Genomic DNA, 14,874 nt, shown 5'->3' with positions numbered 1-14,874 from the left:
GAATAGCCTTAGAAAATTGGTAAAATTGGTATAGCCTTATAAAATGTAACTGTCATGGTTGACAAAATTAAAAGGAAAAGCTCATAATGAATGATGTACAACACTTAAAATGAATGCAACACAGTCTTTTAAATGACAGCTGAGAAAACAAATGCCTTCTTGTCTAGGAATGTCTAGATCTTTCCATTAATGTCTAGATCAAGGCAATCCCTGTCATTTTAAAACTTCTTGTTCTCATGCTTTTATTTCCTTCACTGCTTGTCTGTCTTATCATTTCTTTCTTTTGGGAAAAGACCTCAAAGTTTGGCGCACAGATCCTGGCTCCATCTTCGACATTGATCCTCTGGAAGACAGTATTCAGTCTAGGAGTCTGCGTATACTTTCTGGTATTGCTTATATCTTGAGTTTTCCCCAAATCCACTTTTTAATGAAGCTGTTGTATCAAATTTTCAGGTCAATATGTCAGCCATATGTTGTATTTTTTCATTTTACAACCATTCTACTTTTAAAATGAGTGTATTAAAGGAAATTATAACTATATTCTCACACACATCTAAGAAACAGTGAAGGCATTTATCTTAAACTAGAATTACTGTTTTCAGTTACAGTTAAAACCATAGTAATTCCAGTAGTACTGAAGTCTCTTGTCCTGATTTCCAAATAACTGGATTTCATTAAAACTTCAAAGATACAGGAGGGTTTGATTCATAAAATAAGTTTCATGGTCTTGTGCAGTTTTTACTTATGGGTTACAATGTATTATATTTGCTTGCACCTGTCATTTGTTTGTTTACAATAGCACCTGCAATGTGCTTTATGCTTTCCAAACATTCAAGAAAGGACAGTCCCTGCTCTTAGGTAGCGCACAATCTGAGGATAGACGGACAAGTAGACAGAGGTTAGGGGAAAGGGAACAAACACAGGCAACATATTATGGCCTGAGTTCCATTATTGCCTTGTTTTCTACTAGTGGTAGGGGCTTAAAGAGCCTTTTGAATTTGATTAAAAAGTATTTCCACTCACCTTAATAAAGAAAGCAGAGGAGGTCAGGAGTGTGGGGGTTTTTTTTGTTTTGTTTTTTTAAGAACTTAAGCTGATTTGCAGACAGTTTATTAACAATAATACACATTTAGTGATGGAAACAACTGGCAGTTTTGCCATTGACTTCAGCAGGGCTGGGATTTCACCCTTGGTCTTTTGAGCTCTTAAGCTTGGAATTCTTTAAATATTAAAAATGTATTTAAAATAGGTTCTTCCAAGTGTAAAATTGGTTAAAATAATCTTTCTTTGCTATTTTTATTTTTATATTTTTTCAAAATACCTAACCATAAATATCCTAAAACACCATATTAGAGGAGACCTAATCTAAAGCCCATTAGACTCACTGGAAAGGTTCCAGTTGTCTTTAGCAGGCTTTGAGTCAGATCCTAGTAGCTGGCCAGATTTCTTGTTTGAATCCAAACCAATTTTGCAATGCAGTTTACCAGGAGATTATCGATGAAGTATAAGCACATTGTATAAGCATCCTCGACCTTTTCATCAGCTTCCTTCATGCCCTACAGCCACAGTATTTGAAATCTTTAAATTTCTTCTTTAAACGTATATATAAAATTAAAATACAGCAGTGACCACTGACGTGTCAGGATGCTAAACTCCTAACCTATGCAGTGAGCTAGACTATATTTATCTTGCTGTGGGAAAAAAAAGATGGCCATTTTAGCAGTCGCTTCTGTTCCTGAATTGATGTTGTTTGAAAATTACAAAATAAACTGTGTTATTAGGCAGAGAGTCTCAAAGGCAAATTAAAGGCTAGAACAAAATTATCTTGACTGAGTTATAAATCCCAGAAAATAATTTTTTTATTGGAAACATTTATAGAACCTTAATTATAGTAATGAAAATAATCATCATGTCAGTTGATCACAGATGAGTTATAGAGAATAAAGGCAAATGCAGCCACCTTTTGTTGCATTCACTACCCCAGTAAAAATTAGAAATTTTGGTTAGAAATTATTTATCTCACCCAATTTCTTGCTCTCTTTCACCTCAATCTTCCCTCAAAGTTTTCCACGTTTTGGGGGGGGGGAAAGCTGATATTTCCAAACAGTACTTTCTCCACACTCTCTCCTTCCATCTGGGGCTAAGTAATTAGGACTGAAAATCAATGTAAATTGTCTAGAGTCACTTGTATATTGAGTCTATAAAAAGAATAGCATTTAATGTACAGATGGGTCACTCACTTTCATGTTTGAGGCTTTGCAGACTTCTCAAGCAATTTTATGGAGTTTGTGCTTGAATAAGTTTGAATATCAAGCCTTTTTCCATGTGATTTAAAGCCATGCTTTTTTTTTCCAACTGTGATCCAATTTAAAAGCAAATGTGCCCGTTTTAATCTGAGAGACTTTTGTATATATCGGGTGGAATAATGCCTTTATTTTTCAATAGCAGGTTTTTTTCTCTCCCTTCTCTGCTCCATTTTTCACCCTGTTTTTTCCTAGGATCTCTGCCCCTGGCCCTCCTTTCTTCTCCTTCTTTATACCATTTGAAGCAGAATACAAACCAGTCAAGTCCTAGTCAAACTTTTTTGAACCAGTGATGTTCCAAATGAATGTGCAAATGAACAAAGTTCACCTTTCAAGCTATTGTTACATAAATCATTTGCTGTGTTATTTGTTTTGTTCTATTTTGCTCTTCTATCAGCTAAACGTTTACTGCAGTATTCTTTTCCCCTTTGTAGAAAAAGCAAGCCGTTATAATAAACAGCATTTCCATTCCACCAGTACTTTTGGCATGAGTTTGGGCGGTGAAAAGTCAGATGGTTCTGAGACAAACCCTAGCCTTTCTTACTGCAGTGAGGTAACAAGGCCATCTGATGAAGGAGGTATCCATGGAGTCCCACTTTTTTCCCCACTAATAACATTGTCACACTGTGTTCAAATCTCACAGGCCACTATTAACTCAATGAACCTTATTTATGCATAAAACATTAGACCCATGTGAGCTTTTGAAATACTTGCACTGAAGTTGGTCCATGGGGAGGCACAAGAAGCTTTTCAAGCTTCCATACTTATTTGCATGCCATTTTTCTATTCCCCACCTCATCACCTTTGGGAATTGAACTGTAATAATCTGAAAGCTTGAGTAACTGCCATTTACTATAATGAAATGAAGACTCCTTTTGTTCTAACAAAACTCACCAATCTGGTTTTCTCTCTTTTTGAAGACATAATGGGAGTGCACAGTGTAAATGAGAAAATATGCAACTTAACTAAGCAGCTTGAACCTACTTGTGATTTCCAGTGAGCAAATCAACCTTATAACAGTTGAGGGTCTTAATGACCAGATCTCACCATTACCATAGAAAATATCTGTATGCACTAGGCTATTTTTGATACCATGAGAGGAAAAGAAGAAAGACCGAGACCTTTCTTAGATAAGAAACCTTTCCTGGGCTCTCATATCCTATAGACCTGAAAATAAGGTATTCAGAAAGTACATTTAGAAAATAAGATTATAATCTGATATTTTTCCAGTGTACAGTTTTGTATCAGAATATTGTGCAAAAGTTGTTTTCATTAGTACAAGCTCATGAAGTCACAAATATGACTATCTCTGCTGATGGATCATATGGTATACAGGGTTGTAAAATAAATAGAAGATCTCTGAGAATGATTTTTTGGATCTTTAGAAAGTTAAATGTGAATTGTCTGTACTAGTGTGACTTTCTGTTCTATTTTCAATTTGCCATATGAAAAGACTTGCTTATCAGAACATACTGATACCTTGGCTTCATGCTTCTGCCAGCAATTTTCCCTTTTTGAGGAGATATATATATATATATAACTTTGTTCAAAGAAGGTACTTTTTTGTTGTTTGCTGGGAATTCTACCACATAATAAGTGTGAAATGTTTATTCTTCCATTTGCTCACTTTCTGTCAACATTAGAAATAGGCCAGAAGCAAAATATTGGTTGTTGAACTTTGAGAATGTTGGATCATGATCCAAATTTTGTGTGTCAGACCCATCTCCAATTAAATTGCCGCGTGTATTAGACTCTATTTGTGAATTTTAAAAGTTTAAAAACAATGTGTTCTAGAATTTAAAAAATTGTAGAACGGTAGAGACAGCCAATATTAACTTTGGAAAATATGGGCATTAAAAAATGAAAGTGGTTTTAAATATCTTTTAAAACTTTTTTAAATGTTATAGGATGTTAATATAGAGATACTGCCACCAATTCATAATTTAGGATTCTTTGTTGCAACTTAGTATTAGAAGGGTACCAAGCATTCTAATTGTAAACTGCAGAAGGCACACATAGAGCCTGACGCCTTTTAGTGCAGTACATTACAGTATTGTTGTCATAGTGCCTAGAGGTCTCAACTAAGATCAGAGCCCTATTATGCTAGGTGCTGTATGTATACGTAGTAAGTGATAGTCCTGCCCACAATGGCTAGACAAGGCAGACTAAGGATGGGAGAAGGAAAATAGTATTATCTCCTATGTTCAGATGGGGGACTGAGGCTCAGAGAAATAAGTTGACTTGTCTGTGGTCACACAGGAAGTCAGTGAGAACTGGGAACTGAGTCCTTATCTCCTGAGTCTCAGTCTGAGAATAGTATAGTAAGTAGGGTGGGTATCTTATTTGCTATTAACATTCTTTGTTTCTGTGTCTCTTTCAAAATTCATTGATATCATAGAATCATAGAAATACAGGACTTGAATGGATCTTGATAGGTCATCAAGTCCAGTGCTCTGCACTGAGGCAGGACTAAATATTATCTAAACCATCCCTGACAGGTGTTTGTCTAACCTGTTCTTAAAAAACCTCCAATGACCGAGATCCTATAACTACCTGAGGTAATTTGTTCCAGTGCTTTACTACCCTGACAGTTAGGAAGTTTTTCCTAATGTCTAAATCTCCTTTGCTGCAATTTAAGCACATTACTACTTTCCTATCCTCAGTGGCTAAGGAGAATGGTTTGTCACCCTCCTCTTTATAACAACCTTTTACATCCTTAAAGACTGTTATGATGTCCTCCCTCAGTCTTCTCTTCTCCAGACTAAACAAGCCCAGTTTCTCCAGTCTTTCCTCATAGGTCATGTATTCTAGATCTTTAATCATTTTTGTTGCTTTCCCCTGGATTTTCTCTAGTTTATCTACAGCTTTCTTGAAGTGTGATGCCCAGAACTGGACACAATTCTCTAGTTGAGGTATTTTGCAACAATATTGCATTGTTGTTTCACATTTAGCTGGTGATCCACTATTATCCCCCCCCCCCCATATCCTTTTCTTCCTAGGCAGTCATTTCCCATTTTGTATTTGTGCAATTTATTATTTGTGCCTAAGTGTAATAATTTGCATTTGTCCATATTGCATTTCATGCTGTTTATTTCAGACTGTTTCTCCAGTTTGTCAAGATCATTTTGAATTCTAATCCTGTCCTTCAAAGCACTTACAACCCCTTCCAGTTGGTATCATCTGCAAACTTTATAAGTGTACCCTCTATGCCATTATCCAAATCGTTTATGAAGATATTGAATAGACCCAGACCCAGGACAGATTCCTGCTGGACCCCACTCAATATGCCCTTCCAGCTTGATTGTGAACCACTGATAACTACTCTCTGAGTATGCTTTTCCAACCAATTGTGTGCCCACTTTATTGTAAGTTAATCTAGGCTATATTTCCCTACTTTGCTTATGAAAAGCTCACGTAAGACAGTATCAGAAGTCTTACTAACGTCGAGATATATTACATCTTCGGCTTCCCCCCATCCACAAGGCTTGTTGCCCTGTCAAAGAAACATAATAGGTTGGTTTGACATGATTTGTTCTTGACAAATTCACATTGACTGTTACTTATCACCTTATTATCGTCTAGGTGCTTACAAATTGATTGTTTGATTATTTTTGCTCCATTATCTTTCCGGGTACCGAAGTTAAGCTGATTGGTCTGCAATTCCCTTGGTTGTCCTTATTCCCCTCCTTTTTTTATAGATCGGTACCTTTTTGCCCTTTGTGCAGTCCTCTGAGATCTCTCCCATCCTCCATGAGTTCTCAGAGATAATCACTAATGGCTCACAGATCTGTTCAGCCAGGATGAGGGGCCAGGACTCAATGAGGATGTTTTGAATAGGACCCTGTTAAGATCAGTGTATTGTAGCAAGGTATTATTACCCCTTTTGACCTGAGTGGTTGGCCAATATTCAGGATCTTTCAGGTTATTTCCATTTGGGGGATACACTGATGCCTGAGGCAGGTATTTCTTTGATGCAGTCCTGTTTGTTTACAAAGAATGTATGTAAAATTCTGTGTCCCTGAACAGAGTATGAAACAAACAACAGGAGACAGTTTCTTTTTTCACTGTTCCAAGCCTCTTTCTAACCAGCATTCCACCCAAAAGCTGACTTTAATTTTTTTTCTCAAAATCATGCTATGAAAGCTTACTTGCTGCCTTCTCTGGTGTTTCTGCCCCTTCTCCCTCACACACATGGCTCCATCAAACAACCCCCAGTCCCATGCATTTACATTCAGACCCCAGGGAAGACTCTGACTGCATGATTGAACTCCTCCAGGCTTCCATGTGGTCTGTGTTTTGAGTTGTGGCTCTTATTGTTTCATCTGTCTATACCACACAGGAGCTTAATTGCTTTTTTATGTTTGTCCTGAATGAAAGGCTGATGTTACACCCACCAACTTCAATGAGGTTTCACTCAACCCCCAGCGTAACAATATGTTGGGTTTATACAGTCTGGAATTAAAAATCAATGTTAGAAGAAATATTTTTTGTCAGAGTCAAAGAATCCTTTCTACCCAGTCCTGACCTTCCTACCACCTCCTTCACATAGCTATTCTCCAGGACATCTTTGCTTGGAAGTCTTAGGGGGATGCCAGGAACTCCACTCTTCTTGCCAATTACAATCCAAATATTTGTTGAGCTGCTTGATAGCTTTCCTTTAAGGGGCTTTGGGAATTTCCCTCTTCTTAAGGGATGGAGAGTGCAGGGGCCATTCAGCTTCCCTTGCTGCCCTCAGCTCACATTTTCCTCTTCAGTGTGCTGAGAAGAGGTGCTAAGTGAATTACCTCTACTTTTCTCGTTGTGGTTGCTGTGGATATCAGTTGTCTAAACTAGTATATGACATTTCTTTTTGGTTGGGTTTTAAGGCTGTGTTATATTTGTCTGGTTTTTTTTGTCACAGGACCGGGCATGTTGCAGCTTTTGCACAGGCATCTTTAAACTGTGGCTAAATCTGAGGGAGGAATGAATTCAGCAATTCCACAAGACAATAATGCATGTAAATGGACTGTCAAGGTTTGGCCAAAAATGCTCTAGCTCTCTCTACAAGGGAAGAGCATGCTGGCTTGTGGTCTGAGCCAGCATCCTGTATCTGGGTGGGCAGGAGACCACATAGTTGGTAATATTTTCAAGAATACCTAAGTGACATGGATGTTTCAGGCCCATTTTCAAAAGTGATTTAGACTCCTAAATAACTTTTAGAAATGGGACTTAGGCACCTGTATCACTTAGGCGCGTCCATAAATGTTACTTTGTGGCCATGAATTAGAGTAGATTCAAAAAGTGGCTTGTGGTTGGGAGTGGCCTAATTGGTTGCAGCCACCATTTGCTGCAAGAACTGCATGGCATCTGTATACCACTTTGTCAGCATATAAGGGCTGTAAAGCCTGTAAATGAACTGCAAGATGCCAGGGGAGAATTCTCCCTACACCGCCCTCTTTTGTAAACTCTGGCATAAGCGGGTGGGGCTGAGGTAATCAGGAATTAGAGTAGCCATAATGCTCTCACTCCAGCACATAGGCAGCCTGAGATAGTAACTTACATTTCAGCAACTACAGCAGCCCGGAATATGAGCAGAACAAAGATGCCTTCGAACTACGTTTGGCTCCTCTCTCTGTAGCAGAGAATCTGGTTTTATGTTTCTTCCCCTAACCGTTCCATTAATTATTGTTTTATTTATTAATCTCACACAAAAAACTTGGTAAAATGAAGTTAAGGTTGCAGGCATGTGTCAGTGATTTGTGTGTGTATTTCCCTTCAAAACCATTAGTTATAATAAACAAAGAAACAGAGTATTACATATCCAGGAAATTCTGAGTGGGATTAAAATTACAAGTAACCTAAACCTAGAGTATGGAAGTTCAGAGTTAAGATAGGGAGACTACAGCTGCGATCACTTATGAGACTCACCCCCACCCCCCGAGCACCTGGAACAAATTGTGCATTAGAACAAATTATTATTTAAAAAACAATCCAGGCTCTTTCATGATGGGGCAGAAAGTAATCATAGAAGCCCATGTGATAGTATTATGAAGTGCTAGTATGGCCAGCTATCAGAAGATAGTTTTAGACAGTTTTAATCGTGTTGGTGCTACTATTGTGATATTACCATTATTTTGATCACTTCCATTTTGTATCACCCATTTGTGTCACTGAGCTTGAAATTGGAGAGTCTTCTGCTCTTGTGTTTCAAATTAGAAAATCCAAACCTCCAGCACTGGAAGGGTTAAATTGTCATGATTCACTGCTACCATCTCTCTTTCAGTTCTTGTTTCATTCAATAGTTTGGGCATTCACATTTTGTTTTCATTATAGTTCAGAGAGTCTTTTCCTTAAGGTTCTTCCTTTTATTGTAGTTATCAAGTCTTTTATGGAAGTTTCCTTCCATCTTGTTTTGATCCCGAAATGTTTTCATTTCACTTTCCAATATTCTTTTGCTTCTTTCAGTTTTTATTTTAATTATCTTCCAATTTACTGTATCTCAGTGGGGCTTTCATTTCAGCTCTTGTTTTGTTCTGATATACTGTCTTTTTTTATTTAAATCAGCAGATTTTTTTTTAAACTTTACCCAGTTTTGTTTTGATTCTGAAAGTTCTTCTTTAAAATGATCTTAGTTGCCATCTGGTATTGGATTCATTTAATTCAGATCATAATGCCACTATATAAATCCATGGTATGTCCACTCCTTTAATATTGCATACAGTTGTGGTCACCACATCTCAAAAAAGATATATTAGAATTGGAAAAAGTACAGAGAATGGCAACAAAAATGATTAGGGGTATGGAAGAGCTTCCATATGAGGAAAGATTAAAAAGACTGGGACTGTTCAGCTTAGAAAAGAGACTACTAACAGGGGATGGCAAAATGGGGTGGCGAAAGAGAATAAGAAAGTGTTATTTACCCCTTCACATAACACAAGAAGCCAATGAAATTAATAGACAGCATGTGTAAAGCAAACATCACACAAGGCACAGTCAACCTGTGGAACTCATTGCCGGGGATGTTGTGCAGGCCAAAAGTATAACTGGGTTCAAAAAAGAATTAGACAAGTTCATGGCGGATAGGTCCATCAGTGTCTATTAGCCGAGATGGTCAGGGTAACCCCAAGCTCTGGGTGCCCCTAAGCCTCTGAGTGCCAGAAGCTGGAACTGGACAATAGGGGATGGATCACTTGATATTTGCCCTGTTCTGTTCATTCCCTCTGAAGCATCTGGCACTGGTCACTGTTGGAAGACAGGATACTGGGCTCAATGGACTATTGGTCTGAACCAGTATGGCCATTCTTATGTTACTGTATTTTGTTCCAATATAGTGTCTTTTGTTATTGTTGTTAAACTCTTCCTGGTTGGTTTCTTCCTATTGTTATCCTTACATTCATTCATCTTTTTATTTCCTCTCTACCTTTCAGGTTTTCATTGTCATGCTCATGCATACTGTACATCCCCTCCACCAACACAGTTTTCTCCAAATGTCTGCAGCCTTTCTTATTTTAAGTTTTCTTTTAATTTGTGAGTAGGAGGAAGGCAATAAAGTGGGTGTCAAATCCCTTCTGTCATTTGCATAAGATGGTTGGACCTAGTATTGTTACATATTGGAAAAAATAGGTAGGTTGATGTTTTAGTTTTTTCTAATTCAGCATTATGTTGTCTTAAGATCTTTACAGAGATCTTTGTCCAGGAAAAAGCAAAGACAGCTGGTGACCCAAAAAGGCTTAGGCCAGGTCTCACAGGTGAATGAAACACTAATACTGAAATGAATTCTAAGCAGGAGGCACACATTTATTGCCTTTTAATTTTAATAGGAATAACAAACATTTACATAGGTCCAATGCTGTGTTAAATGTCCTCATGCCAATATTCAGGGTTGAGTCTTTCAACCTAACCCCTGCGATTCAGCCAACTCCAAATCCTCTCATCCTCCCACTGCAAAGGGGAATGAAGGTACACATGATGTGTATCTCAGTTTGCAAAGACTTAACATTTCCCTTTCTGCATCCAGGCTATCAGGGTCCACCAGCCATCTCTGGGGACTCTCACTCATGTTTATTCCAATATTGGCGATCAGTCAGCATCTTGGAAACAACTTAAACTAGACCTCCATGATAGGGCGGGGGTGGGGGGGAGCAACTGCAGAATAATGGGTCTCAGGGCACAAAGCGAGGCAGACACATCTCTCCTCCTGTACTGCTCTCCATCCCCTTCCAGACATGATCTCAACGTGTATTTTGGGTGCAGGTGACACTCCAGAGCACCTTAGCCTGCAGCTCTCCCTTCCTGCCCACCTTCTCCAGAACTCCAGGAGATATCTATCCTCCACTCCACTAAGATGGGAGTGCATTGCAGGCTGGCAGGGACATATAGCATTGAGAGCGGATGTGTGAGGCTAGTTTAATCACAGACAGCTGCTCAACTACAGTTGTGCCAGAAAACTTAGCCCACTTGCCATGGCCAGTTCTAGTGCTTCTTAGACCCGTGTTTTTGGATATTCAGACAGAATCCAAAACCCACTCAGACTTACAGTCTCAAATACAAATAAGAAATTACAAAAAATGCCTGTTTTTACTGTGGGAAAGAAAGATTCCCTTAGCTTTAGTACTTATCAGCCACCTTCTTTGAGCTGAGACAAAGAACAATCCCTGGGGCATGTCTACATAAAATAGTCTGTCCTGAAAGACAGCACATTTTCATTTATACTGCTGAGCTATTTCATATAATAGTCAAATACATTTATAGTGAGCTCCTTTTCTTCCATTTCATAATAGGCCAATGATCACTATCATTAGAACTGTAGTTTGAATACTGCAATGCTTTGAACAAGTGTGGGCCTCTCATTCTACTATATCTCACTGCCAACAAAATTTCATTATATACCACTTCATGCTAGGTGCTTCCCACTACATCAGCCCTGAAGTTGATATTTAAAACATTAGTTTTGCAGAAAGAAACCCCTAGACCCACTCAGAGATGCTTGTGCATATGCAGCCAAGATGATGCACACACAAAACCTTCCTCAGACTAAAAAAGTCACTGCCTCTTGGATCATGGAAGCCCCAGAAGGCCAGGTGTGCTGTTACACACTGGGTTAGCCTAATCAGGAGACAGTTGAGCCTAGAGAAATGGAGGAGAGAGGATCTCACTTATGGCAGGATTTGGGGAGCTGCTCCCTGTTCTGTCTGTCCCTCTCCCCACTTTTTGTGCCATGTAGACTGCGTACATTAGGGTTGTAGTAACCTTCTTATGTGGCTCCAGCAAGCAGGAAGAGGGCTAGGAAGGGAGTCTGAGTTAGAGTTTTCACCTTCAAGATGCAGAAAACCTGGCCAGTGCCCTACCCCCCGAACAAAAAGGGTCCTCGTGCCAACTATCACTAATTATTACTAAGATGTTTTCGAGAATCATTTTACACAGACCCACACACAGAATAACTCAAGATGTGTATTTTCATGTTATTTTATCACCTTTCTTACTTTACACAGTGCCAAAGTCTGGACTACAGGGAGTGAATTGTAGAGCACTTGAACATGTCCCACGTGAAAAAAACATCCTGACATCAAATCTTTGAATAAGCAAGACAGTACAAACCGGCCAAGCTGGTTAAAAACCTGCCAGGGGGCAACCCTAGTAAGAGTCCAGTCTCTCTCTCTCTCTCTCTCTCTGTTTCTTTCTCTCTGTTTTCCTTCAATTTCTACCGCAAAAACCTGCTTTTGAGTGTAGAAAAGGGGTTGTCTCCCACTTCTGCTCAGGAAAAAAAATATAGGGAAGCTCCTGCCATCATCCATAGCAGTGGACCCCCTCCCGCACCAACAAGTATGGTTGGTAGGAGGATGCAGGGAAGAAGTCTTTGGCCAGATAAACCCCCTCTCCATTTCCATTGACTGAGCTCTGTCAGAATAAGATGCCAACCAGAATGACACAGCTATGTTATATTTTCTTCTCTGGCAGCCAAGGCAGAACCTCTGTTGGGAAGCTGAACCGTATTTTCCCTAATGTAGTTCCCTAGGGTCCAGTAATCAAAAATTGGGAGGACAAGAGTTGTGGATTATACATAGGGCCCTACCAAATTCACAGTCCATTTTGATCAATTTCACGGTCAGAGGATTTTAAAAATTGTAAATTTCATGATTTCAGCAATTTAAATCTGAAATTTCACGATGTTGTAATTGTAGGGGTCCTGACCCCAAAAGGAGTTGTGTGGGGGTCATAAGGTTATTGTAGGGGGGTTGCGGTATTGCTACCCTTACTTCTGCGCCGCTGCTGATGGCAGCACTGCCTTCAGAGCTGGGCTGCCGGAGAGTGGCGGCTGCTGGCCAGGAGCCCAGCTCTGAAGGCAGAGCCACCTAACTGTACGGAAAGAACAATAGACTTTTAGGGATCGCCTAGCCACATTCCAGTGCATCAGCAGGCTTCCCACCACAGAGACACTTAAGACTGGACACCTCAAAAGAGAATAGTTTGTTTACTCTCTCTCCTTTTGAATCATATATACGCTTCTCTTTTCCATCATCATCTTTCACTTGTTTCTGAATTATTATTTTTCTTTCAGACTATACAGAATGCTTTTAATTTTATTTCTTGTAAATTCAAGCCCCATACCAACTTTGCCAGCCTGAAAACTAGATGTGAGGAGAATGTCTCTTTTCTGGCAAAGATAACCACATTAAAGTTTTCCTTTCTTTCCATGTCAGTACTCATATGATTTTTCTGTTTTTTTAAAGTGCCTAATATAGTGTGAATAGTAGAAAGAAATCAAAATAATCAGTACATCTGATTTAAATTTGTCGAAATTTTTTTAAGTGACTAAAGTAGTAAACTAAAATCTTTGATGTGGGTAAAATGCACAGAGATAGATAATTATCTGTTCTATATTAGTTGCTACCACAATTTATTCAATGTATACATTGTGTTTGCATTAAACATGAGATGAAGGTTTACCCGCTTGCAAAATTGGGGACCCCTGCAATGAGAATGGATTCTCTTTGACAAACTGATTTTTGACCGGACCAGTGCATTTCTCTTTAAAAAGGTTTACTCTCACAGAATGCCCTGTTTTAAATTTCTCCACAAAGGAAATGAGAGTGCTTATTTAGGGACCATGACTTAGTTCTTACCAATTTGAAGACTCTATCTTTAAATGCAAGGAGTGGTGGTTTTTCATGTCAGCTTCAGCCTTCCCTCTCACATTGATTCCTAGGAAGTGTTCAAAGCTGGAGTCATTTCTACATCTGTAAACATTTAAAAACAAAAACAACTATATCACAGGCAGTTAGAGCAAGTCTTGTATACGTCCTCAGTGGACTGTATGCAAGCATCAGAGGGTTCCTGGCAACAGGAAAGTGATACCAGTCTTGTAATTGAGGGAGAAAGGCAAATGAAATTTGAGGTGCGTTTTCAGATTTCCTTAGTAAAATGGTATACAAACAGGCTGGGTTTAAAATACGTACACTCGCTTATAGATAAAGTTCTGTGAAAAAAGTATATTTAATATGCAACATGAATTCCTGCAAAGAATCCACTTTAGCATTCAGAACTATGTAAGGCGGGGCACCCAGAATGGTTCCAATTGAGTGGGAATGTTAGTAGGCACAATCATTTGTGCATTGGCTCACTCAGTCTTATCTAATCTATGTAGCCTAGCCTAGACTACCAAACTCTTATACGGTGACACCCCCTCCCCACTTCCGCCTGCTGACATGTCCCGACGCCACAGTGAGGAACATTGCGGCGAACGCCCTGCGTGATGCGACAGAGAAGCGGATCGGCAGAGCCCCCTCCAACCAAGACATCGCCACCTTTCTGAGCGGCTCCCTGGATGGGGAATTCGGACGGGACGGGCGCGACATTGCTTCACTGTGGTCCTGCACTCGCAACGCCACGCGCCGCCTGGGGAAGCGCATTGGATGCCGCTGGGAGTGGTGCGAGGAGCGCCAGGAGCTGGGAGTCTGGGTGCCGCAGATCAGGTCCGACGACAACACCATCGTCACCCCGACGGCCTGGGGCTTGCTGGAGAGGACTCTGAAGGCCGCCATCCGCTCGCTGGACGTGGAAACCCTGAAGCGTAAACTGGACCAGGGTAAAGCCTTTGAGTTGACCAGCAAGTGGGACACCAGCAACCACTTCCTCGCCGGGGGAAGCTTCACCCGTTTCGCCGACTGGCGGTTCATCCACCGTGCCTGGCTCAACTGCGTCCCGCTCAACGGAGCCGTCCGCCACGGGAACCGAGACAAGCGTTGCAGGAAGTGTGGCTACTCCAACGAGACCCTGCCCCACGTCCTGTGCAGCTGCAAACCCCACTCCAGAGCCTGGCAGCTGCGCCACAACGCCATCCAGAACCGCCTGGTGAAAGCCATCGCGCCACACCTGGGGGAGATCGCTGTGAACTGCACCATCCCCGGTACCGACAGCCAGCTACGACCTGACGTGGTCGTCACCGACGAGGCCCAGAAAAAGATCATCCTCGTCGACGTTACGGTCTCCTTTGAGAACAGGACTCCGGCATTTTGCAAAGCCCGAGCTCGTAAGCTGGAAAAGTACGCCCCCCTGGCTGACACCCTGAGAGCGAAGGGCTATGAGGTGCAGA

The 14,874-nt window shown here is 40.4% G+C and overlaps 1 protein-coding gene across 3 annotated transcripts in view; it reads left to right on the top strand.

Annotated features, from left to right (window-relative positions):
* Positions 1-14,874, top strand: part of LOC135874010 (LIM zinc-binding domain-containing Nebulette) — a 411,833-nt gene that overhangs the window by 381,842 nt on the left and 15,117 nt on the right. Inside the window, exon 6 of one of the 3 annotated variants that reach the window (XM_065398684.1) lies at positions 294-386. The exons of the other annotated variants lie outside the window; for them this stretch is intronic. Coding sequence (XP_065254756.1) covers positions 294-386 — 93 coding nt within the window. The remainder of the gene's footprint in view (positions 1-293; positions 387-14,874) is intronic. 3 annotated transcript variants of the gene reach the window in all.

Source organism: Emys orbicularis, chromosome 2, assembly GCF_028017835.1.
Source record: "Emys orbicularis isolate rEmyOrb1 chromosome 2, rEmyOrb1.hap1, whole genome shotgun sequence".
Classification (NCBI taxonomy): Eukaryota; Metazoa; Chordata; order Testudines; family Emydidae; genus Emys; species Emys orbicularis.
Note: the sequence above shows the minus strand (reverse complement) of the source record. Positions and strands in the feature narration are given on the sequence as shown.